Source organism: Cherax quadricarinatus, unplaced genomic scaffold (assembly GCF_038502225.1).
Source record: "Cherax quadricarinatus isolate ZL_2023a unplaced genomic scaffold, ASM3850222v1 Contig127, whole genome shotgun sequence".
NCBI lineage: Eukaryota > Metazoa > Arthropoda > Malacostraca > Decapoda > Parastacidae > Cherax > Cherax quadricarinatus.
In genome coordinates, this window is record NW_027195153.1 from 49,298 (window position 1) to 75,400 (window position 26,103).

At 39.3% G+C, this 26,103-nt stretch overlaps 1 protein-coding gene across 3 annotated transcripts in view; it reads left to right on the plus strand.

Annotated features, from left to right (window-relative positions):
• The window catches only part of LOC128693588 (probable cytochrome P450 CYP44), a 221,016-nt gene that overhangs the window by 36,585 nt on the left and 158,328 nt on the right, over positions 1 to 26,103 (plus strand). For all 3 annotated transcript variants that reach the window (XM_070080067.1, XM_070080066.1, XM_053783389.2), the window contains exon 3: positions 6,914 to 7,052. In XM_070080067.1, the coding sequence (XP_069936168.1) occupies positions 6,914 to 7,052 (139 nt within the window). The remainder of the gene's footprint in view (positions 1 to 6,913; positions 7,053 to 26,103) is intronic.

Here is a 26,103-nt window from a genome sequence, read left to right on the forward strand (position 1 = left end):
GTCATAAAATTTGTGTAGATCGCTATCTATTAAGGGCATAGGCTCAGCATCCCACCGAGTTATAGCATTAAGGCCTCTGAAGTCAATAGCAAGTCTATATGAATTATCCTCCTTCTTAACCATGACTACTGGTGAACAATATGAAGATACTGAAGGTTCAATGATCTTTAATTTTAATAATTTGTCTACCTCTCGGTCAAATGCATCCCTAAGGTGAACTGGAACTGAGTATAATTTTCGTTTGATAGGATTGTCCGTCACTAAGTCAATCTTATGGACTACCGTGGAGGTAACACCAGGAATATCAGTAAAGACGTCTGAAAAGTTACTCACACATTGAAGTAGTTCATGTCTCTTATGGTCATCCAAGGATTCATTAATATTAATGTTGGTTGCGTCCGAGTGGTCAAGAGTCACCAAGTCATGTAGTTCATCATAGTCTGAGTTAGAGGTGTCAATTACGCACACTTTACATTCTTCAGTTGTCTCATCAAGTTCGTGTGGAAAAACTAAGTCAAAGTTATTAAGGCAGTTAACCGAATTTCTTCGGGAATATTTCTTAAGGATGTTGATATGATAAAGCAAAAGTACCAGAACTTCATCCCCTACTTTAAAACTCTCCTCTGACTTTTGGATTCAAAATACGTTTAGTACTGGTCCATTGACAAGCTTAAGTTTTTCGAAACTATGTCAGAGGTCTCCTCAAGTTTGGATCTAAGGTCAAGGAGAAACTGATAAGAAGACTGAACCTCAGCATTTATCTTCTCATTAGTCCATAAGTCATGAAGGATGGACAATGGGCCTCTGGCCTGTCTACCATAGAGAAGTTCAAAAGGTGAAAACCCTAAAGAGTCACTGGGAACTTCCCTTATGGCAAACAAAGCACAGGGTAGGTAACGATGGCACTCCTTTTGTTTAAGGGAGCAAAGTTTCCTTAAAATGGACTTGAGAATCGAATGCTGGCGCTCAATCCTCCCATTACAGCTGGGATGATAGGGTGTGGTGAAGAGAGGCTTCACTCCCAAAAGTTGGTATAGACGTTGCATTAAGTCAGATGTGAATTGTGTCCCACGGTCAGACAAAATTTCTCTAGGGATGCCCACTCTGGAGAAGATGGACAAAAGTGCTTCAGCCACCTCTGTAGTAGTTATGGTCTTTAAGGAAACGGCTTCAGGGAAACTCGAAGCATAATCAACTAATGTTAATATATATCTATGTCCCCCAGATGAAAGTAGAGATAAAGGACCAACGATGTCAATAGCTACTCTTTCAAAAGGTACCGTAAAGACTGGCATTTTGACCATAGGTACTCGCCTGGTACCTCGGGAGGATGACAGTTGGCAAACTTTACACGATCTACAATAGGTAGTGACATCTGAGGACATTTTTGGCCAAAAATAGGTTTCCCTAATTTTATTTAAGGTTTTACGATGCGAGAAATGTCCGGCCACTGGCAGGTCATGAGCCATTTTAAGAATAGTCTCTCTGCATTGACTTGGAACAACTAAGATGGAATAGTCTGTCTCATCTGAATTTAATTTGAATACTGACTTGTACAAGATACCTTTTATATATTCAAATTTATATGAAAAGTTTTTCCTTTGGATAACTTGATTTTGTTTAGCCGCATTATGGAAATTCTGAAGAGAAGGGCAATTACGTTGTAAATTGACAAAAGAGTCCTTTGATATATCTAAAGGCTTGAAGTCAGGGAAAATCAAAGGATGGACAGTAGGAGAAGCCTGGGCTTTGGTCTGAGCCCTAGTCAAGACATTTATAGTATCGGAGGTGATATCTTCACTTTCATCTAACAAGTGAACCGGTGATCCTACTTCCTCACTTTCGAGAGTAGCATCACTGGTTTTTAATCCCACATGAATATCGCGAGACATTGTCTCATCTGAACTTTCGAGGGGCTTCTCTGACTCTACAGGAAGAGGGTCTGAAACACTTATATCCATCTTTGATGATGAAAGGTCAACCTCAGAAGGAAGAATGGCACCTTTTACATTACCTATTAGTACGGAGCAAGAAGTGATGGGAGCTAGTACGGCTTCAGACCAACCTGTGAACCATTTAGACCTAATGTAACAACGGATGGTAGGAAAAGTGTCTGTATGGCTCAAGTAGTCTGAAAGTATAGCAGAGGAATGAGTATCTTTAAGATTAGTGAACAGGTTATCAGAAATGACTATACATGTGCATCCAGTGTCTCGTAAAATGGTAGATACATTAAGTCCATTAACTGTTCCTGAACAGAAGGGTGCTTGGTCATTACAGTCTTTAAAACATCTTCCAACTTTTTGGACCTTCTTAGAAGGACAATCTGGACGTTTATGTCCCTTAACACCACACAAATGACAAACAGGAATAAAAGAAGTCATTTTACTTTCCACTAGAGGCTTTGATTTCTTAAGGTCTGATGAACCCTTACCCTTAGGGTTCGATCCCTTTAGGTCTTTATACGAATTGTGAGCCTCAGCATACAGGTAAGCAGCCTCAGCAACTTCCTCAGCTTTAATCAGGTTATGTTCTCTGATGAATGTTCGTATCTGATGGGGAAGAGCTGTGAGGAACTGGTCAGCAACCATGAAGTCTCTAAGAGATTCATAACTGCGATCAATTCCTGAACTCTCTATCCAAAAGTCGAACAAACGAAAGAGTGTTACCTGTAACTGCTGAAAGTTCTGGCCAGGCTGTAAGGTGGCATACCTGAAATGTTTCCTGTTAGATTTAGTGGTTTTCTGATATGCTTTAAGGATTGCCTTCTTCAGTAGGTTATAATTACATATGATATCGTGCAACAAAGTTGCATAGATATTCAAAGCTGTAACAGAAAATAACATTCCTAACCTGGTAGCCCAAGTGTCAGCAGGCCATTCACAGAGGGTAGCGGTATTTTCAAACCTGATAATGTATGAAGTTATGTCTTCCCCCTCTGTGAAGGGAGGTAAATTAGGTGTTGGAATATGTGCACTAGCTGCACGTTGTTCCATTACTCCTTCATCTAACTGCTGTTGTGAGAAAGGTAACTTTTTATTCTCTAATTCAAGGCGAGCTTGTTCGAGCTCGCGATCCTTTTCTCTCTCCCTTAACTCATATTCTCTATCCTTTGCTCTTTCCTCAAGTTCCCTTAATTTAACTTGTTCCTCACGTACTTTAGCTCTTTCCTCACGATCAAGTCTATCATGCTCTTTCTTGTCTTCTCTTTCGATTCTCAATCTCTCCTTTTCCTCTTCTCTTTCGATTCTCTCTCTCTCCTTTTCAATTCTTTCCTGGATTTTAGCACTAATGAAAGATTCTAAATTTTTCCCTGTTATTCCTAACTTACTTCCAGCGTTCATCCAAAACTGGTATTCCTCCATATTTGCAAGAATAACTTAAACTACCAGGGGAAAATGAAACGGGTATTAAAGAAAACGGAGGGTTCAATTCCTGCTCCGCTCAATAGTAAATAAATCAGAGAGCTCGATCCCTACTTCAATTAAACAATATGTATTAATGAAAACGAAGGGTTCTATGCCGGCTCCGAGCAAACAGTAAGTAGAATGGGGTCCCTTGACCATCCAATCTTCTCACCAACAAATCAAGAGTGTCCTACGACAGTTCCCTTAATATAATAAAGAGCTCAATGAAACAAATTGTCACTGGAAAATCTCGGGTCCCTAGAGTCTAATCCTCCAATGTGTTTCAAGCTCACACAAAAAGGTGGCAAAATTAAATATTATATCCTGCTTGACTTGACTTACAATAAATTGAGACTATAACAATCACCAAATCTTTTAAATACCTGTACTGTAGTCCTACCATAGAGAATGATTACTCATGGCTGGTGGTAACCGTCTGTGGTATGCGGCGTTGAAGTTCCAATGGTAGATTCGAGATAGAATTGAATCTTGATTCAGTCGAGTTGATCCTGGCAAGGTCGCCACTTGTGAAGGCTTACTCAGCCCTGTAACAACTTCAGTCAGTATTACTAAGGCTGGCTCCTCCTCAGGAAAATTAATGAATAGAAAAAGAACAAAAACTGACAAATATAAACACTTTATTATTTAGGAAATATGAAATATAAAACACTTAAATATGAAATACTGATCCTACATGAAAGAAAATGAAAAAAGTTAAAAATATAAATGATATCTGAATTCAACGCTAAAAACTTGGGTGTCTGGTGTTGGTGACACTGTGTGTTGTTGCAATAGAAGCCGTTGCTGATGATGTGGGGGGGTTTGGGTCGCAGTTGTTGGTGGCAACCCACTGGCTCGTTCTAGTGGCCGTAAGTAATCTTTCCCGATGACAGGAGATCAGGTTCTTGACCGCTGTAATGATGAGGGGTTATGTCCTGATTCTTCATACAAATGCACAGGCAAGTAAATCCAATATGGGACGTCTCCAGGACGTTAGTCCGTCTCCTTCAGTTTTTCTCGTTGATTGACAGGTGACCCTCTCTGTCATCCAAGAGCCCCACACGTCACCTTTCGGGGGGAAGAAAGAGGGAGGGGAAGGGATAGTGGGAGCTAGACTGACCCTATGTTAACAAGCAGCCGGCAAACAAACTATCACTTTAGGGGTGGGGGAGAAAAGGCGGGAATAGCGGGAGCTGGACTTACCCTACCTTAACAAGTAGCCGGCAATGAAACTATTGTTACTATATATTCCCTCGCTACTCCTATCTATTGAACTTTTCCCTCACAAGCAGCTTCAAATCCAGCGGGAGAAAGCTGGACCTACATGTGAGAAAATAGGTCTGCATGGTCAGTGTACGCTGTATAAATAAAAATCGTGGGACCCGCATTTCATTGTGGGAATGCCATTTCAGTAGTCCTTGTTTATCATGCCTCGTGGTAAGAAATATCTCACTCCCCAGGGAATTGGGACTCTACTCTTCCCAAATGATAGATGTAACACAGATGAAAGTGCAGTGAAGGTGAATTCCATGGTTTTGAGGAGTTTGTGACCAAAAACAATGCCCAAGATACCAGAAATAGTGCTTTCAGCACTATTTCTAGTATCCTGACAACAATAAACCTAGGATAACCCCAAAAAATCAGACAAAGTGACTTATTTCTATGCGAGTGGTGGGAAAGACAGCATGCTTGTTGGGGAAGACAGTGTGGGTAATGGGTGGTAGTGGTTGTGTAATGGGTCATTGTGACACCAGTTTAGTTAGTTTAATATGTTTATTATGCACCCCATACCCATCCTGTAGGTGGTAGTCAAAAGATTACAGAAGTACATATTATTATTATTATAATAAAAAAGAAGCGCTAAGCCACAAGGGCTATACAGCACAGAGGTACATAATGGGTCCAGGGACTGGGCTCCAAAGTTTTGATAGGAGAGCCACTCCAGGTAGATCTGGTCACAATCATGACAAGTTACAAAGTGCACCAACCACGCCGCTCTCAGCACATCCACAACAAGGACCAACAACCTTTCACAAGCTGTAGCAGTTCTTGGAACGTGTCCAGTGACTATATATGTGTATAGATATTATACAACAATGCAATAAACAATTTTTTTTATTGTTGGTTTGTGTAAACATGTTTTGTAACAATGTGTTGATAATAATTGTGCAGTTATTGTGTTGCAAACAATGAGTGGATATATATACATTACACATTATATTGGTCTCACTTTCTGTCAACTTCTCGCCTCTTATATCTTAGTAAAAAAAAAAAAAAAAAAAAAAAAAAAAAAAAAAAAAAAAAAAAAAAAAAAAAAAAAAAAAAAAAAAAAAAAACGAATATTTATCAACACAGAGTTTAGGATCAGAGGTCTCGACAGTGAGAGGGTTATATAAACGCACCAACCACTCCAAAACTATATCCCCACCTGCTTTTTATATTTCTATCTTTATCCTATCAATCTCTGCTGCCTTACCTCCTTTCATTCTACCCACTGCCTCACACACTTCCCCCACACTCACAACTGGTTATTCCTCACTCCTACAAGATGTTATTCCTCCTTGCCCTATACACAAAATCACAGCTTCCCTATTTTCATCAACATTTTAACAATTCCTCAAAATATTCCCTCCATTTTCTCGATACCTCTAACTCTCCATTTAATAACCCTCCTCTCGTATTTTTTAACTATCAAATCCATTTATTCCCACGGCTTCCTCAACTTATTAATCTCACTCGAAAACTTTTTCTTATTTTCAACAAAATTTGTTGATAACATCTCACCCACTCTCTCATTTGCTCTGGGTTTTCTTCTCTTTTCTTAATAGTTCTTGCTCTTGTTTATTTCCTCTTATGTCTGTGGGGAAGCAGAACTGAATACTACCTCCGTAAGCCATGCGTGTCATAAGAGGCAACTAAAATGCCGGGAGCAAGGGGCTAGTAACCCCTTCTCCTGTATATATTACTATATTTAAAATGAGAAACTTTCATTTTTCTTTTTGGGCCACCCTGCCTCGGTGGGATGCGGCCGGTACGTTGAACGAAAGAAGTATTAAGTACTGCTGGAAAGAATGTTATATACAGTACTCTGAAAGAGAAACATAGCGAAGTCTTGAGAAAATGGATGAAGTTAAGGAAGTTGTTAATATAAACATTAATTTCATTTATGAAAGATAAGTTAATTAACTTATCTATTTTATTAATATCTTTATAAGTGTTTAGTCGTCTATATGAGAGATGTTTGGGCATACCATTAAAGAAAGTTAAAATTACTGCTGCTTAGAAAGTAATATTTTTTCTTTTAATGAAGTTTTGTGTATTCATGCCACATGTTTGCAGGTGTGTGGCAGCAGTACTAAGTTCTGGTCTGTGAAATAAGATTGCTGTTAATTGAATAAATAAAAAATTTTGTTTCTCAGGAAATGGATGTGGTAGGTGACAATATTAATTTTGTAATACATTATTTAATATCTGTAATACAAATTGATATACAGTAACTATTTCAGCCACACCATCATATGAGATATACAAGCTCAGCAAGTCCAGCTACATCTGCAGGGACTTTCGAATCTGCCAAACCTTTCTCTGCAATTCCTGGCCCAGTCAATCTTCCAGTCATAGGAACATTGTTTCCATACAAAATAGGTTAGTACTGTATTTTTGTTTTTCTTCATTATCTGACGTGTGTAGGGTGACCAAAAAGAAAAGAATCACCTTCACCATCATTCACTCCATTACTGACTTGCCAGAGAGGTTTTGATACTACAGTTCAAAATGGCAAATATCCCCACCCCTCCTTCAGAGTGCAGGCACTGTACCACCCACCTTCAGGACTCAAGTCTGGCTAACCTGTTACCCTGAATACCTTCAAAGTGTTACCTTGCTCACACCTTAAATAGCTTGCTAGATTGAATGTGGCTCAACTATGGTGAACATATTCTCAAGGAGAGGCTGTGAGACAGCATGGAAGAGTAAGTCTTGTTTACTAAGTTATCTTTGCATGTATTGAATAAAGTTGTGGTGCTTATCCTTGTGGAAAAGTCTTATTTTTCTACTTGGATTTTATTCATTATTTTTTTCTTCAACACGTCAGCCGTCTCCCACTGAGGCAGGGTGATTCAAAAAAGAAAGAAGCACTTCCACCATCGTTCAACATATACCATCATTCACATATAATCACTGTCTTTGAAGAGGTGCCCAGACACGACAGCTTAGATGTCACTCTAAACAGCCAATATTCCAAACCCCTCCTTTGAAGTGTATTATTATTATTATTATAATCAAGGGGGAAGCGCTAAACCCGGAGGATTATACAGCGCCTGGGGGGGGATGTGGAAGGCATTCAGGCTTAATTCGGGGAACTGGAGCACAGATCCAATTCCCTAAATCAAGAGCCCCTCACCAACATCAAGGAACCTTCCTTGAGGGGCTTTGAAGTGTAGACATTGTATTTCCCATCTCCAAGACTCAAGTCTGGCTATTCAAAGAAAATATGTGAGATGATATGGTGCATGTTCTTCGTTCCACTTTTGATAGGGAATAATAGATAATACAATTCAATACTGTCTAGCAGAAAAATTTCTGATCTTTTCAAAGGTACTTGACAAAATGTCTCATGACAGAAAATCTAAGTTTGTGAGATGACAGAAATAGTTCCAGAATTGGTGAAACGGTTGTTAAAGCAAAGGAAAAAGTCGTCATGACTAGTTATGGTCCAAGTCAGACGAACTTTGTCATAAATTTCAGTCTCCTATGTGCGGGTTAATTGTTTATCATAATTCAGGTAAATTAGACTGGGATAAAGTCTTGAATGTAGTGCTAGAGGCTCCACTTGTGAACTACCTCTAACATACTACAGTACATAAATAAATAAAAATTAAAAACAAAAATAATTATTACTATTATGATTATTATATATTATTGATAATGAACTAATTACAGTGATATACATTGCTAAGATTGATACATTAATTAAATTAAAATTTAAAATAATGAAAGTTAGCTGGTATGCACTAACCCTTGGAGGCTCCAGAGGCCAAATCGCAGAGTGACAGCCAGAGTCCATGATTTATCGAAAAAAAAATCTTATAGAATTAAACATAATATTTGTAGTAGGTTGTAGTAGGTTGGTAGACAGCAACCACCCAGGGAAGTACTACCGTCCTGCCAGATGACTGTGAAACAGAAACCTGTAACTGTTTTGCATGATGGTAGGATTGCTGTTTTCTTTTTCTGTCTCATAAACACGCTAGATAACAGGGATATTTTGCTACTTCTACTTACACTTTGGTCACACTTCACAGACACGCACATGCATATATATATACATACATCTAGGTTTTTCTCCTTTTTCTAAATAGCTCTTGTTCTTCTTTATTTCTTCTATTGTCCATGGGGAAGTGGAAAAGAATCTTTCCTCCGTAAGCCATGCGTGTCGTATGAGGCGACTAAAATGCCGGGAGCAATGGGCTAGTAACCCCTTCTCCTGTAGACATTTACTAAAAAAGAGAAGAAGAAAAACTTTATAAAACTGGGATGCTTAAATGTGCGTGGATGTAGTGCGGATGACAAGAAACAGATGATTGATGATGTTATGAATGAAAGTTGGATGTCCTGGCCCTAAGCGAAACAAAGCTGAAGGGGGTAGGGGAGTTTCAGTGGGGGGAAATAAATGGGATTAAATCTGGAGTATCTGAGAGAGTTAGAGCAGAGGAAGGGGTAGCAGTAATGTTGAATGATCAGTTATGGAAGGAGAAAAGAGAATATGAATGTGTAAATTCGAGAATTATGTGGATTAAAGTAAAGGTTGGATGCGAGAAGTGGGTCATAATAAGCGTGTATGCACCTGGAGAAGAGAGGAATGCAGAGGAGAGAGAGAGATTTTGGGAGATGTTAGGTGAATGTATAGGAGCCTTTGAACCAAGTGAGAGAGTAATTGTGGTAGGGGACCTGAATGCTAAAGTAGGAGAAACTTTTAGAGAGGGTGTGGTAGGTAAGTTTGGGGTGCCAGGTGTAAATGATAATGGGAGCCCTTTGATTGAACTTTGTATAGAAAGGGGTTTAGTTATAGGTAATACATATTTTAAGAAAAAGAGGATAAATAAGTATACAAGATATGATGTAGGGCGAAATGACAGTAGTTTGTTGGATTATGTATTGGTAGATAAAAGACTGTTGAGTAGACTTCAGGGGGGCCACAGATATATCAGATCACTTTCTAGTTGTAGCTACACTGAGAGTAAAAGGTAGATGGGATACAAGGAGAATAGAAGCATCAGGGAAGAGAGAGGTGAAGGTTTATAAACTAAAAGAGGAGGCAGTTAGGGTAAGATATAAACAGCTATTGGAGGATAGATGGGCTAATGAGAGCATAGGCAATGGGGTCGAAGAGGTATGGGGTAGGTTTAAAAATGTAGTGTTAGAGTGTTCAGCAGAAGTTTGTGGTTACAGGAAAGTGGGTGCGGGAGGGAAGAGGAGCGATTGGTGGAATGATGATGTAAAGAGAGTAGTAAGGGAGAAAAAGTTAGCATATGAGAAGTTTTTACAAAGTAGAAGTGATGCAAGGAGGGAAGAGTATATGGAGAAAAAGAGAGAGGTTAAGAGAGTGGTGAAGCAATGTAAAAAGAGAGCAAATGAGAGAGTGGGTGAGATGTTATCAACAAATTTTGTTGAAAATAAGAAAAAGTTTTGGAGTGAGATTAACAAGTTAAGAAAGCCTAGAGAACAAATGGATTTGTCAGTTAAAAATAGGAGAGGAGAGTTATTAAATGGAGAGTTAGAGGTATTGGGAAGATGGAGGGAATATTTTGAGGAATTGTTAAATGTTGATGAAGATAGGGAAGCTGTGATTTCGTGTATAGGACAAGGAGGAATAACATCCTGTAGGAGTGAGGAAGAGCCAGTTGTGAGTGTGGGGGAAGTTCGTGAGGCAGTAGGTAAAATGAAAGGGGGTAAGGCAGCCGGGATTGATGGGATAAAGTTAGAAATGTTAAAAGCAGGTGGGGATATAGTTTTGGAGTGGTTGGTGCAATTATTTAATAAATGTATGGAAGAGGGTAAGGTACCTAGGGATACCTGGAGGTTACCTGGAGGTTATTCCGGGGATCAACGCCCCCGCGGCCCGGTCCATGACCAGGCCTCCCGATGGATCAGGGCCTGATCAACTAGGCTGTTACTTCTGGCCGCACGCAGTCCGACGTACGAGCCACAGCCCGGCTGATCCGGCACTGACTTTAGGTATCTGTCCAGCTCTCTCTTGAAGGCAGCCAGGGGTTTATTGGCAATTCCCCTAATGCTTGATGGGAGGCTGTTGAACAGTTTTGGTCCCCGGACACTTATGGTGTTTTCTCTTAGTGTACCAATGGCGCCCCTACTTTTTATTGGCGGCATTTTGCATCGCCTGCCCAGTCTTTTACTTTCGTAGGGAGTGATTTCTGTGTGCAGATTTGGGACCATTCCTTCCAAGATTTTCCAAGTGTAGATTATGATATATCTCTCCGTCCTGCGTTCCAACGAGTACAAGTCAAGTGCTTCCAAGCGTTCCCAGTAGTTAAGGTGCTTGACAGAACTTATACGTGCAGTAAAGGATCTCTGTACACTCTCTAGATCTGCGATTTCACCTGCTTTGTATGGAGATGTTAATGTACAGCAGTATTCCAGCCTAGAGAGAACAAGTGATTTGAAAAGGATCATCATGGGCTTGGCATCTCTCGTTTTGAAAGTTCTCATTATCCATCCTATCATTTTCTTTGCACGTGCGATCGTGGCACTGTTGTGATCCTTGAAAGTGAGATCCTCAGACATTACTACTCCCAGGTCCCTTACATTATTTTTCCGCTCTATTGTATGGCCGGAGTCAGTAGTATACTCTGTTCTATTTATTATCTCCTCCAGTTTTCCATAACGGAGTAGTTGGAATTTGCCCTCATTGAACATCATATTGTTTACCATTGCCCACTGGAAAACTTTGTTTATATCTTCTTGGAGGTTAACCGCGTCCTCAGCAGATGACAGCCTCATGCAGATCCTAGTATCATCCGCAAAGGATGATACGGTGTTGTGGTGTATATCTCTGTTTATGTCTGATATGAGGATAAGGAATAAGATGGGGGCGAGTACTGTGCCTTGTGGAACAGAGTTCTTCACTATGGCAGCCTCCGATTTAACTCTGTTGACCACTACTCTTTGTGTTCGATTTGTTAGGAAGTTGAATATCCATCTCCCCACTTTCCCAGTTATTCCTTTAGCACGTATTTTACGGGCTATTACGCCATGATCGCATTTGTCAAATGCTTTTGCAAAGTCTGTGTATATTACATCTGCATTCTGATTTTCTTCCAGTGCATCCAAGGCCATGTCATAGTGATCCAGTAGTTGTGAGAGGCAGGAGCGACCTTCCCTGAACCCATGTTGCCCTGGATTGAGCAGATTTTGGGAATCCAGGTGATTTGCAATCCTGCTTCTTAGCACTCTTTCAAAGATTTTTATGATGTGGGATGTCAGAGCTATTGGTCTATAGTTCTTAGCTAATGCTTTGCTGCCACCTTTATGGAGTGGGGCAGAGAGCATGCATAGTTCCTTTGTATAAAGGCAAAGGGGATAAAAGAGAGTGCAAAAATTATAGGGGGATAAGTCTGCTGAGTATACCTGGTAAAGTGTATGGTAGAGTTATTATTGAAAGAATTAAGAGTAAGACGGAGAATAGGATAGCAGATGAACAAGGAGGCTTTAGGAAAGGTAGGGAGTGTGTGGACCAGGTGTTTACAGTGAAACATATAAGTGAACAGTATTTAGATAAGGCTAAAGAGGTCTATGTGGCATTTATGGATTTGGAAAAGGCGTATGACAGGGTGGATAGCTGGGCAATGTATGCAAGTGTATGGTGTAGGAGGTAGGTTACTGAAAGCAGTGAAGAGTTTTTACGAGGTTAGTGAGGCTCAAGTTAGAGTATGTAGGAAAGAGGGAAATTTTTTCCCAGTAAAAGTAGGCCTTAGACAAGGATGTGTGATGTCACCGTGGTTGTTTAATATATTTATAGATGGGGTTGTAAGAGAAGTAAATGCGAGGGTCTTGACAAGAGGCGTGGAGTTAAAAGATAATCACACACAAAGTGGGAGTTGTCACAGCTGCTCTTTGCTGATGACACTGTGCTCTTGGGAGACTCTGAAGAGAAGTTGCAGAGATTGGTGGATGAATTTGGTAGGGTGTGCAAAAGAAGAAAATTAAAGGTGAATACAGGAAAGAGTAAGTTTATGAGGATAACAAAAAGATTAGATGATGAAAGATTGAATATCAGATTGGAGGGAGAGAGTATGGAGGAGGTGAATGTATTCAGATATTTGGGAGTTGACGTGTCAGCGGGTGGGTCTATGAAAGATGAGGTGAATCATAGAGTTGATGAGGGGAAAAGAGTGAGTGGTGCACTTAGAAGTCTGTGGAGACAAAGAACTTTGTCCTTGGAGGCAAAGAGGGGAATGTATGAGAGTATAGTTTTACCAACGCTCTTATATGGGTGTGAAGCATGGGTGATGAATGTTGCAGCGAGGAGAAGGCTGGAGGCAGTGGAGATGTCATGTCTGAGGGCAATGTGTGGTGTGAATATAATGCAGAGAATTAGTAGTTTGGAAGTTAGGAGGAGGTGCGGGATTACCAAAACTGTTGTCCAGAGGGCTGAGGAAGGGTTGTTGAGGTGGTTCGGACATGTAGAGAGAATGGAGCGAAACAGAATGACTTCAAGAGTGTATCAGTCTGTAGTGGAAGGAAGGCGGGGTAGGGGTCGGCCTAGGAAAGGTTGGAGGGGGTAAAGGAGGTTTTGTGTGCGAGGGGCTTGGACTTCCAGCAGGCATGCGTGAGCGTGTTTGATAGGAGTGAATGGAGACAAATGGTTTTTAATACTTGACGTGCTGTTGGAGTGTGAGCAAAGTAACATTTATGAAGGGGTTCAGGGAAACCGGCAGGCCGGACTTGAGTCCTGGAGATGGGAAGTACAGTGCCTGCACTCTGAAGGAGGGGTGTTAATGTTGCAGTTTAAAAACTGTTGTGTAAAGCACCCTTCTGGCAAGACAGTGATGGAGTGAATGATGGTGAAAGTTTTTCTTTTTCGGGCCACCCTGCCTTGGTGGGAATCGGCCAGTGTGATAATAAAATAAAAAAATAATTTGTCTAGATGTAATAAAACAAAAAGAAATTCCGATCGCTACTTACCAAAATAGAGAAGTTGACTCTCAGTGAGCTGGTGGTGGCAACATCCGCCACTTCCGTAAAGTCGCATTTTTTATTTTTATTTTTTGTTACTTTTTCTTTTTTTTCTAATATTATTTTCCTGTAACGTTTGTGGCCTGTGAGAGCAGTATAATGCATAATGTATATATGTACACACGCTGTATTCAACAAGTAACCGCACTAATATTTTCATCATTATATTGTTTACAAAACTTGTTTACAAAAAAAAAACATGTAAAAATGTTGTATATTAGCAATGTTCTATTATATATTTACATATGTACAGTCATTGGACATGTTCCCAGAACTGCTGCAGTCTGTGAAAGTCTTTGAAAAAAAGTGTCATGCACCACTGTGGTGTCTTACTCATCTGTGGACCTGTATGATTTTATATTACATTTATAAACATGAGGCATAAGTATTATTGTTGAAAAAAATAATTACATTTCAGCCAAAGTTGTATCCTTCCACTGGCGTAGTCTTGACTGTGGTGATATCATTGTATTTGCCATAGTGTAATCAAAATATTTGCTATTTTCCCTGATAATATTTTCTATCAAGGGCTGGTCAAAGAATAGTTCAAAGAATTCCAGTTTACTTGCAGTGTTTCCAAAGGAAAAAGATGGGGATTGAGAACAAAATTTGGATTTTGCTGCCAATCCCAGATGCGGTTTGCTAGTGGGTACTGGACATCATAAACTGGTTGTAGTTGTGGTTGTATAGGTTGTGGTGTGGGGCTGGATGACGATGCGCTTCGTCCTGGACCTGCTGGGTCAGTGGCGTGGATCCTAGCCTGGGCTAGTGCCGCTGCTCATGGCACCACCACCACCACCTACTGACGCATGTGGTCTCTTCATCCCAATTGTAGCTATATCATCGTTACTTTCACTGTCTATTCCAGGTGTAGGGCTACAGGATGTACTCTGAGATGTACTGTGGGATGTACTCCGTCCCCTTGGAATTGCATATGGTACAGTACCTGAGTGCATGTGGCTTCGTAAGTAAGTTTATTCAGGTATACACAAATACAGTTACATAGATTATCATACAAAGCAGCATATGTGTAGAGAACCTATTATAACCCAAAAAATTCAGACGCTTCACTGGTGAATATGATTCCTCACTGTCCCTACTGGAACAGTCGTCAGGATTTTCGGCACTATTTTCGATATCTTGAGTATTGCTTTCGGTCACAAATTGTTCAAAACCATAGAATTCCTCTTCAGATCCACTTCCATCGGTGTTAGAACTATCACTTGGTAAGAGGAGAGTCCCAATTCGCCTGGGAGTGAGAACTTCCTTGCCGCGTGGGATGATGAACAAAGCGTACCGAGATGGCGTTCCCATAATGTAATGCAGGTGCCCCGATTTTTTGTTTACTGTGCGCACTGATCATGTAGACCATGTAGGTCTATCAGCCTTCTCGCGCTAAATTTGAAGCCACTATAAAAATGGCATAGTTCTAAGGCTTGGACCCTGGCTTCAAAGCCGTAGAACTATGGGACAGACCCTCGAAAGCTTAATATTCGAGCAAAATTAAAAAGTGAAACTACGTAGTTGTTAAGTGTTTGACTGAGTTTCACCCAAATTGCTGTGCATCCTATGGGCTCTCTGATTATAGTATATTTTGTATATTCTTTGATTTGAAATAATGTAAATCTAAATATCAAACAAAAAATAGGAGTGATAAATGCATTACTTCCTTGCAAAATAATCAACACAAACTTCACTAATGGCAAATGATATTCAATACAATATAGGGAAATGCAAGATGATGTACATCACATATGTTTGTTAAGAAAAGTGCATTGCTAAACACAGATAAGAAATATAACCTTGGCCACCAACTAATAAGCACAACACTGACACTACGAGTGCTGTACCATAGTCATGCAATGAACCAACAAAATTTTGGACAGTCATACTTGCTGTCCTTTTGTTTTGTTGTGCTTAACCCTTGAAGTGGCTGTCACATAGATCTACATTATTGATGTCAGGATCCCTCAAGTGAATGGTAAATTTTTTCCTAGGTATGAGAGAATGGATCTGTGCATTGATTGGGCACATCAAAAAAATCCTGCCCCCACGCGGTGCATAATAATAATAATAATAAACAATAATAATAATAATAAACAATAATAATAATAATAATAATAATAATAATAATAATAATAATAATAATAATAATATCTTTATTTACTACAATTACACGTAGTTGACATCAATGACATACTACTATATAGAAAGCCCCTTGTTATGCTGAGCATTTCGGGCAAATTAGGTCAGTGTCCCAGGATGCGACCCACACCAGTCGACTAACCAGGTATCCATTTTACTGAAGGATGAACATAGACAACAGGTGTAAAGAAACATGCCCTGGCTGGGAATCGAACCCAGATCTTCGCCATGTGAAGCGAGAGCTTTAGCCACCAGGCACATAAAATCAATATTACAAATAATGGTTCAAACAGTAATATTTTAGGGATTAGCAGATGTTTAATAGACAAGAGATCATATAATATTTGGGAGAGTTGCTTCAAACTGATTAAAAGTTGTTTATGTTGGTTTGGTTAGTATTGAGACAAGATGATTTTTAAGTAAAGTCCTAAATTTATAAGTAGTTAGGGGGATCCTTTATCAGTTGAGTAGCGAATTGCAGATCTTCAGGCCATTTATGTGCATTGCATTTTTGCAGTGTGAGACTGACACGAGGGATGTCGAAAAGTGTTTTATGCCTTGTTTAAGTGGAGAGTTTATATTGGAGTTTAATGTTCTGTATATGTTGTAGGCACAATAACATGAGTGTATATCTCGTATATTTAGTAAGTTCAGGCTTTTGAAAAGTGATGGAGTGTGCTGTCTGGTACAGGAGCTGGTAATCATCCGCACAGTAACTTTTTGTTCGATTATTAAAGGTTTAAGGTGGTTGCCTGTGGTTGATCCCTAGGCACAAATACCATAGGTGAGGTAAGGATATATTAAAGAGTGGAATAGGGTAAGGAGTGTTGTTTGGGGTACATAACATCCTATCTTGGATAGCATGCGTACTGATTTGGAAGTTTTCTTGGATATATGTTGGATGTGGGAATGAAATTTTAAGATTACACTCAAGGAGAAGACCTAGAAATTTACCCTCAGTGCGTCTTGTAATAGGGAAACCATTTATCGATATATTAAGATGGATATTTAAGGCTCTGTTTCCAAACAGCATGAAGTATGTTTTGTCTATGTTGAGAGTGAGCTTGTTGGTCATCATCCAAGTACATATTTTTAGCAGTTCGTTGTTTACAGTGTCTCTAAATATCGTTGGGTTTGAGTGGGAGTAGACATAAGTAGCGTCATCTGCGAATAGAACTGGTTTAAGGAGTTAAGATGCATTGGGGAAATCACCGATGTAGATGAGAAAGAGGAGTGGGCCCAGGACACTACCCTAGGGTACTCCGACAGCTACAGGCTGGATAGTGCATATACATACTGGTGTCTATCGTTAAGATAAAATTTTAGGAAGTTGAGGGAATGTCCTCTGATGCCGTAATGATTTAGTTTTAGGTGTAGACTGTGGTCCACTGTATCAAATGCTTTCCGTAGGTCAATGAAGAGCCCCAGAGGAAATTAATTTTTATCGAGGAGTGTATATATTAGGTCAAGCATTTGTTTAATAGCATCATTCGTACTTTTTTTGGTTTAAACCCAAATTGGCAGAGGTTAAGTATGTTGTTGGATATAAAGTAGGAGTAAAGTCGTTTTTTAAAATATTTTAGAAAGTAAGGGCAAGTTTGACATAGGTCTAGAGTTGTTCAAATCAGTTGGATCACCTCCTTTGAGGATCGGGTTAACCTTGAGTATGGATAGGATGGTTGAAGACTGTAGAGATTTGTTTAACATTGTTGCAATAATAGTGGCAAGTTATTTAGATCTGCTTTATTTTTTAATGATTTCATGATGAGTGAGACTTAAGTAGAGTTAGTTGGAGCTAGATATAGAGAATTTGGGTAGTTGCCAGTGAGGTAGTTTTTCGGCTGGGTATTTGAGCTAGGAATTTTACCTGCTAGCTTCGATCCTACAGTAGAGAAGAAGACATTAAATTTGTTGGCAAGGTCTGAAGGCTGTATGTGAGGTTCATCTGGTTTAGTTAAGTTTATCTGTTTGTTTCTATACAGTTTTCAAGAGCCAAAATTTTTGGAGAGGGTTTGCCAGGTCCTTTCCGTATTTCATTTGCCTTGATCTCCATATTAGTATTGTGAGCATTGACGTGTATCGTTTAGCCAGTTCTTTAGTAATCAGGCCTAATCTGAACAGTTTTTCAAGTTGGTGCTTTTGTCAACAGATCTGACGATACCATTTGTTAGCCTCTTACGACATGTATAGCTTATGGAGGAAGAATTTTGTTTCATTTCCCCATGGAGACAAGAGGAAATAAAAAAGAACAAGAACTAGTAAGAAAATAGAAGAAAATCCAGAGGGGTGTGTGTTTATATACGCTTGTATATGTATGTGTGGTGTGACCTAATTGTAAGTAGAAGTAGCAAGATGTACCTGAAATCTTGCATGTTTAAATGACAGAAAAATAGCACCAGAAATCCTACCATCATATAAAACAATTACAGGCTTCCGTTTTACACTCGGCAGGACGGTCGTACTTCCTTGGGTGGTCGCTGTCTACAAACCTACTACCTAGGTTTCAATACATCTGATTCATTATTTGGGATGCTGTAAAACATAACCAATCATTTATGGTTACATTTTAATATACGTGAAATAGGATAAATCTTTAATTTTTTGTGTGATTATGGATTCAAAATGGAAGTCAAGTGTAATGTAGGAAAGGCCTAGGGATGTGTTTAATGAATATCTGGAATATCTACATTGTTTATTTTGGACATTATTATTAAAAAAAATTAAATTGTGTATAATCAAGGGCAAATTATTGGCTTCTGTGCACTTTGCAAGTTGAATGGGTGGTTCCTTGTGCTCAATCAATAGAACAAAAGGCATCCGAGTGAAATAGCTAAGAATTTTGTCAAAAGGAACAATGGCATTGTCTTAAAGGAAAGCTCAAATGAGTGAAATTGTCAATGGATAAATTGCGCCCAGGCCACTGACTTTTGCATACATGATTCCGTAAGTTTTCAATCAAATTTCAAACTTTTGGTTTATTTACCTCTAGAAAAAGATTCTCTACCATCAACCCTTTCAGGGTCCAGACCCCTGATCTAAAACTTGTTCTTGAGGCGTAGCCAGTGGCCACCCATGGCCCTCCAGAACTACAACTACTGATGCCAATAACAAAATCCCCCCAACAAACACAGAATACAACCTCGTTCATATTTGCTAATATACAGGGCCTTAAGCCATCCACCAACAACAAAATACCTTTTATCAGTGGACTTCTAGAGGAGTCTAATGCAATGTTTGCAGCCTTCACAGAGACTCACACAAAAGATCACTTTGACAGTGAAATATGGATAAGTGGCTACAACCTTTTTAGATGCGACAGAATGAACAGGCAACAAGGGGGGGTTGGCCTGTATGTCAAAGAGTCCCTCATCTGCAAGGAGTTGCCGAACACCACAAATGAGGTAGTTGAAGTTCTATCAATAAAGATCGAGAACCAAAACCTAGTCATTGTGGTTGTATATAAGCCACCAGATGCAACCTCCCAACAGTTCAAGAAACAGCTACTGAAAATTTATTACTGTCTGGAAAACCTTCCAGCTCCATCCCCAAACATCTTACTGGTTGGTGATTGCAACCTAAGGCATACAAAATGAAAGAATGTAACAAATAATGTTATAGTTGAAACAATCCCCGGAGGTAGCGCAGATGAAAGGTCACACACACATGAGCTAATAAGTCTCTGCAAAAAACACACCTTAAGCCAGCAGATAGTGGAGCCAACAAGACTAGAAAACACACTTGACCTTATCTTCACAAATAATGAGGACCTGATAAGAGACATAAGAATATCAAAAACAACTAATTCTGATCACAACCTAATCGAAATCCAGACGTACATGCATAGGGGTCCTGATCAGAATGCATGTACCTGTGAAGGTGTCTTCACAAAATACAACTTCAACAACAAGAACATCAACTGGGACCAAGTAAACCATGTCCTAAATGAAACATGTTGGGAAGATATCTTAAATGACATGGATCCAAACCAGTGCCTTGAAAGGATCAACTTCCTGGCAGCTGAAGCATGTTCTAGGCATATTCCCCTAAGAAAGAAGAAGAGCAGGAGTAAACTGGAGAGAGAAACATGCTCCCTCTACAGAAGAGGACGAAGAGTCGCTGAACTCCTCAGGAGTGCTAGAATATCTGATACACGAAAGGAGGTGCTGACCAGGGAAGTGGAAACTATCGAACTTAAGTTAAATGACTCTTACAGGAACCAGAAGAGACAGGAGGAGCTTAAAGCTATTAGTGAAATTGAAAGAAATTCGAAATATTTCTTTTCATATGCCAAAAACAAGGCAAATACCAAATCTAGTATTGGGCCCTTACTCAGACAAGATGGGACTTACACAGATGACAACAAGGAAATGAGTGAAATACTGAAATCCCAGTACGACTCTGTGTTTAGTGAGCCACTAATCAGTCTGAGGATTGACGACCCAAATGATTTCTTCATGAATGAGCTTCAAAACTCCATAAATGTATGCCAGATTTCAGACATTACTCTAACTCCGATAAACTTCGAAAAAGCCATTGACAACATGCCCATGCACTCACTGGCACAAAGTTAGAGATCTCTGCACAATTTACACACCGGCGATTTTTGCCCTTGAGTCCTATTGCAGGCCAGTTCCATTCTCCCAGTCGACCAAATTTTTAGCTATTTCGCTAGTATGCCTTCCATTAACCATCCACTCAACTATTTATACTACCCAATAAAGTGACCAGAATCCAGTAATTTGGCCAGTTTCTTATAAAATTAAAAAAATGTCCATTTTAAAATAGTCCATAATCTGCAGTTCAGACATAACTGGCACTAAAACAACATTCCTTCTGTTCATTAGGCTTATCCCCACTTGCTTTCCATTTTGAATTCTTGTTGACACAAACTAAAGATTTACTCTGTTTCTCTGATAATATACAACCAGGAAAGATTGTTCCTGGTTTACTGTGGCCCAGTAATTGAATCAGATTCATTAAAAACCATAAAAGACTGGGAGTTGTAGGGAGGGCTTATCTGTCCACTAGAATATCGACAAAAATCAAATATTTCCGTTATTTTGAGCTCAATTTCAAGATGCCTCCTGTCAGACACTAACTGAAATCGTTTCTAATTCAACATGTCCTTCATTCTATCGAATGATACCAAGAAACTGCAAATAAAATCATAAAAAACATCTGAAAATGTACCACAAATTTGTTATTTTACACCACACACACGATCAGTTTTGTTTTTTCCATCATGCACTACATGGGGACAGGATTGTTTTGTGGTGCATAGTCACTGCACAGACCCATTTAATCAGTTCACTGAGATAAACTCACAGCTTATCCGAGTGACCTGTGTTTGGCGTAATATTACAGAATGGACCTTGAAAGGGTTAATTTCAGGGGTCTGGACAGTTAAAAATAGGAGAGGAGAGTTATTAAATGGAGAGTTAGAGGTATTGGGAAGATGGAAGGAATATTTTGAGGAATTGTTAAAGTGAAAGGAATATAACTATTATAGGTAAAATGAAAGGGGGTAAGGCAGCCGGGATTGATGGGATAAAGATAGAAATGTTAAAAGCAGGTGGGGATATAGTTTTGGAGTGGTTGGTGCAATTATTTAATAAATGTATGGAAGAGGGTAAGGTACCTAGGGATTGGCAGAGAGCATGCATAGTTCCTTTGTATAAAGGCAAAGGGGATAAAAGAGAGTGCAAAAATTATAGGGGGATAAGTCTGTTGAGTGTACCTGGTAAAGTGTATGGTAGAGTTATAATTGAAAGAATTAAGAGTAAGACGGAGAATAGGATAGCAGATGAACAAGGAGGCTTTAGGAAAGGTAGGGGGTGTGTGGACCAGGTGTTTACAGTGAAACATATAAGTGAACAGTATTTAGATAAGGCTAAAGAGGTCTTTGTGGCATTTATGGATTTGGAAAAGGCGTATGACAGGGTGGATAGGGGGGCAATGTGGCAGATGTTGCAAGTGTATGGTGTAGGAGGTAGGTTACTGAAAGCAGTGAAGAGTTTTTACGAGGATAGTGAGGCTCAAGTTAGAGTATGTAGGAAAGAGGGAAATTTTTTCCCAGTAAAAGTAGGCCTTAGACAAGGATGTGTGATGTCACCGTGGTTGTTTAATATATTTATAGATGGGGTTGTAAGAGAAGTAAATGCGAGGGTTTTGGCAAGAGGCGTGGAGTTAAAAGATAAAGAATCACACACAAAGTGGGAGTTGTCACAGCTGCTCTTTGCTGATGACACTGTGCTCTTGGGAGATTCTGAAGAGAAGTTGCAGAGATTGGTGGATGAATTTGGTAGGGTGTGCAAAAGAAGAAAATTAAAGGTGAATACAGGAAAGAGTAAGGTTATGAGGATAACAAAAAGATTAGGTGATGAAAGATTGAATATCAGATTGGAGGGAGAGAGTATGGAGGAGGTGAACGTATTCAGATATTTGGGAGTGGACGTGTCAGCGGATGGGTCTATGAAAGATGAGGTGAATCATAGAATTGATGAGGGTATACTAGCATTTCCATATTTCATTGTCTTTTATTCATTTTCTATTCTCATTCATTTACAAAATCAAGACCTGCCTAATTACATTCCTAGTAAAGATGTTAAATAAGAATGGTAACATCACATATTCTTGTCTCTGACTCCAGGAATAACCTGGAGTCAGAGACAAGAATATGTGATGTTGGGCATTGGGTTACAATACAAGTAAAATACTCTTACTAGCTAAGTTACTAATTAACTAAGTTACTAGGTAACTTAGCTGACATATTGTTCTAATATTAGTTGACTTGGACTTCCAGCAAGCGTGCGTGAGTGTATTAGATAGGAGTGAATGGAGACAAATGGTTTTTAGGACTTTACGTGCTGTTGTAGTGTGAGCAAGGTAACATTTATGAAGGGATTCAGGGAAACCGGCAGGCCCGACTTGATTCCTGTAGATGGGAAGTACAGTGCCGGCACGCTGAAGGAGGGGTGCTAATGTTGCAGTTGTATAACTGTAGCATAAGCATGCCTCTGGTAAGACAGTGATGGAGTTAATGATGATGAAAGTTTTTCATTTTCGGTCCACCCTGCCTTGGTGGGAAATGGCCGATGAGTTAATAAAAAAAAATAGTTGGAGAGTGGTTCAGATATTAGGCAGGATTTCTGGGAAATGTAAAGGGTGACAGGGGGTGGTATGTTCATTATGACTGAAATTTTTTAAGGTAGCTGTGATTTGAAGTCTGGGTAACTACAGCCTCTCCTCACTTAACGATGGAGTTCCATTCCTAAGACCACGTCGGTAAACGAATGCGTCACTAAGCAGGGAGCATACTATAATGGTAGTGGGTTTGCCTCAGCCATCTATGATATTGTTTTAATGTCACCTTTGCACCATTTATAACATTTTTAGTATATTTTTAAATGTTTATACAGTAGTGTACTGGTTTCTTTTTTCATCAAACCAGCCCTATCCCACTGAAGCAGGGTGACCTATAAAAGAAAAACGAAAATTTCTTTTTTTAACATTAGTAATGTATACTGGAGAATGTGTTACTAGACCCTTGCTCCTGGCATGTTAGACATCTCTTACGACATGCATGGCTTATGGAGGAAGAATTCTGTTTAACTTCCCCATGGAGATAAGAAGAAATGAACAAGAACTAGTAAGAAAATAGAAGAAAACCCAGAGGGGTGTGTATATATATGCTAGTAAATGAAAATGTAGTGTGACTTAAGTGTAAGTAGAAGTAGCAAGACGTACCTGAAATCTTGCATGTTTATGAGGCAGAAAAAGGACACCAGCATTCCTGTCATGTAGAATAATTACAGGCTTCTGTTTTACACTCACTTGGCAGGATGGTAGTACCTCCTTGGGTGGTTGCTGTCTTCCAACCTACTACCTAGAAGTATTGTACTGTACTGTATATTGTAATAAACAGAATAAAGGAAATCAGTTCTAACAAACATTATTTAGGTATATATACTGGTCAGAGAGCTGGGGAGGGGCTCTTGATCTAGGGAGTTGGATCTGTGCTTCAGTTCCCTGGATTGATCCTGAATATATTCCACCCTTTCCCCCCACATGCGCTGTACAGTAGACCATTATATTACACGGTAGTTATGTTCCTGAAAATGTAGTGTTAGGTAAATCTGTTTTTGATAAACTGAAGAACTTATGGAAAAAATAGGGTTACATTCCTAGGAGCCCTCATAGAGCCAAACAACTTTTTTTAGACCAATAGATCTTACAGAAATAAAAGCGAATATGTAACTGTAGTTTATTGTCATGATTTATTATGTTTTAACTGCTTAAGACTACAAATACTACAGTAATAATAGTATTTCTTACCTTAAATTGTGGGTGATGGCTTTTGTCGATGATTGTGAAGAGTGTGGAGAGTTATGTTGTGGTCCTACTGGGCTGAGGTGGATGGTAGAGGTTCTGGTACTGAAGTGGATGGTTGTACTCGAGTGTGCATAAATTCTGTAATGGATTTCTTTGCTATTTTACCCTGCAGTACATTATACAGCTGATGATAAGGTATCAGCTGCTCCATACACCATTTCAGAGCACTGCTTCTAGATTTGTCAGGCTCCTCCTCAGTGTAAAGTCTAACTTTAAGTCAGTCAGTAAGTCAAGTCAGTCAGTAAATCAGTCAAGTCAGTAAATCAGTAAATCAGTCAAGTCAGTAAGACAGTAATTCAGTCAAGTCAGTAAATCAGTCAAGTTAGTAAGTCAAGTTAGTAAGTCATCCAATAAATCAGTGAAGTCAGTCAGTCAGTAAGTCAGTCAAGTTATCAGTCAGCCAAGTCAGTCAGTAAATCAGTCAAGTCAGTCAGTAAATCAGTCAATTCAGTCAGTAAATCAGTCAAGTCAGTAATTCGGTCAGTAGGTCAGTAAATCAGTCGTCAGTCAGTAAATCAGTCAAGTCAGTTAGTCAAGTCAATCAGTTAGTCAGGTCAATAATTCAGTCAGGTCAGTCAGCCAAGTCAGTAAATCGAGTCAGTCAGTCAGTCAAGTCAGTCAGTAAATCAGCCAAGTTAGTAATTCAGTCAGTTAATTCAGTCAGTTAAGTCAGTTAGTCAAGTCAGTCAGTAAATCAGTCAAATCAGTAAGTCAAGTCAGTTATTCATCACACAAACTCATATACAGCAGGGCCCCACTTAAAAGGCAGGTTAGGTTCCAGGCTCCTGCCGGAAAGCAGACATCACCGGAAAACAATGCCAGACAACAAGTTTACACTAACTTATGTTAAGTTAGTAATAGAACTAGGCATTAAAAACACAATAAAAAGTAAAATATATACACAGTACATTCATTACTTACCATAAAATATTTGTAGTCTTAATGTAGGGCGAGAGGTGAGTAGTACTTATTTGTTGAAAGTCATATGTAGGTAGCTGGTAGATGTAGGTATGTACCCCTCAAGGAAGGTTCCTTGATGCTGGTGAGGGGCTCTTGATCTAGGGAATTGGATCTGTTCTCCAGTTCCCTGAATTAAACCTGAATACCTTCCACATCCCCCACAGGCGCTGTATAGCCCTACGGGTTTAACGCATCACCGTTGATTATAATAATAATTATGTAGGTATGTAGTCCATCTTGGCTTCATAGCTACACCTACCTACATAGCTACACGATATTTAATGCGGCCCAGAGTTTAATCGTTTCTAACAACTGCTTTTAGATGCTCTCATAAAAAAAGGAAGAAGTAATGAATAATTCATGCCGAGAATTGTAAACCAAAGCTTTATGTATTAAGGGGAGTGACTGGGCTAACGCACATTCATACATGTTTTCTCTGATGCTTGACCATCCAACTACCACCCCTCCATAGCATATAAACATTGCATGTTTATATGCTATGCAACGTGTTGTTTTATAATTTTGAAGAACATATAGATGGATTAATGAAAATGTCTATATTAACGTAAAATAAGACATTTAATGTGCCCAAGAGTGATTATTATTAGTATTACATAATGTTTTCCCTCTGCCCGGCAACCACCCCCATGTAACATGTGCCCAAGAGTGATTATTATGTCCTATTAGTATTACTGTGGTGTTAAGACTAGAGGGACACTCTTAATGATTATAATGTTTACCTGCACACCAGCAGAGTGTGTAAGTATATTTAGGTACATGTACACATAAGTATTTTTATCAGAGTACATATAAAATATGCAATAGGTTTAAAACACTTGAAATTTTGGAGTTTCCAGACTTAATAGAGATGTGCTCATGGAGAATGTAAACAAACCGGGTGGTTTGCACCATATTCGAAAGACCATTCACTGTATAGAGAGTTTTG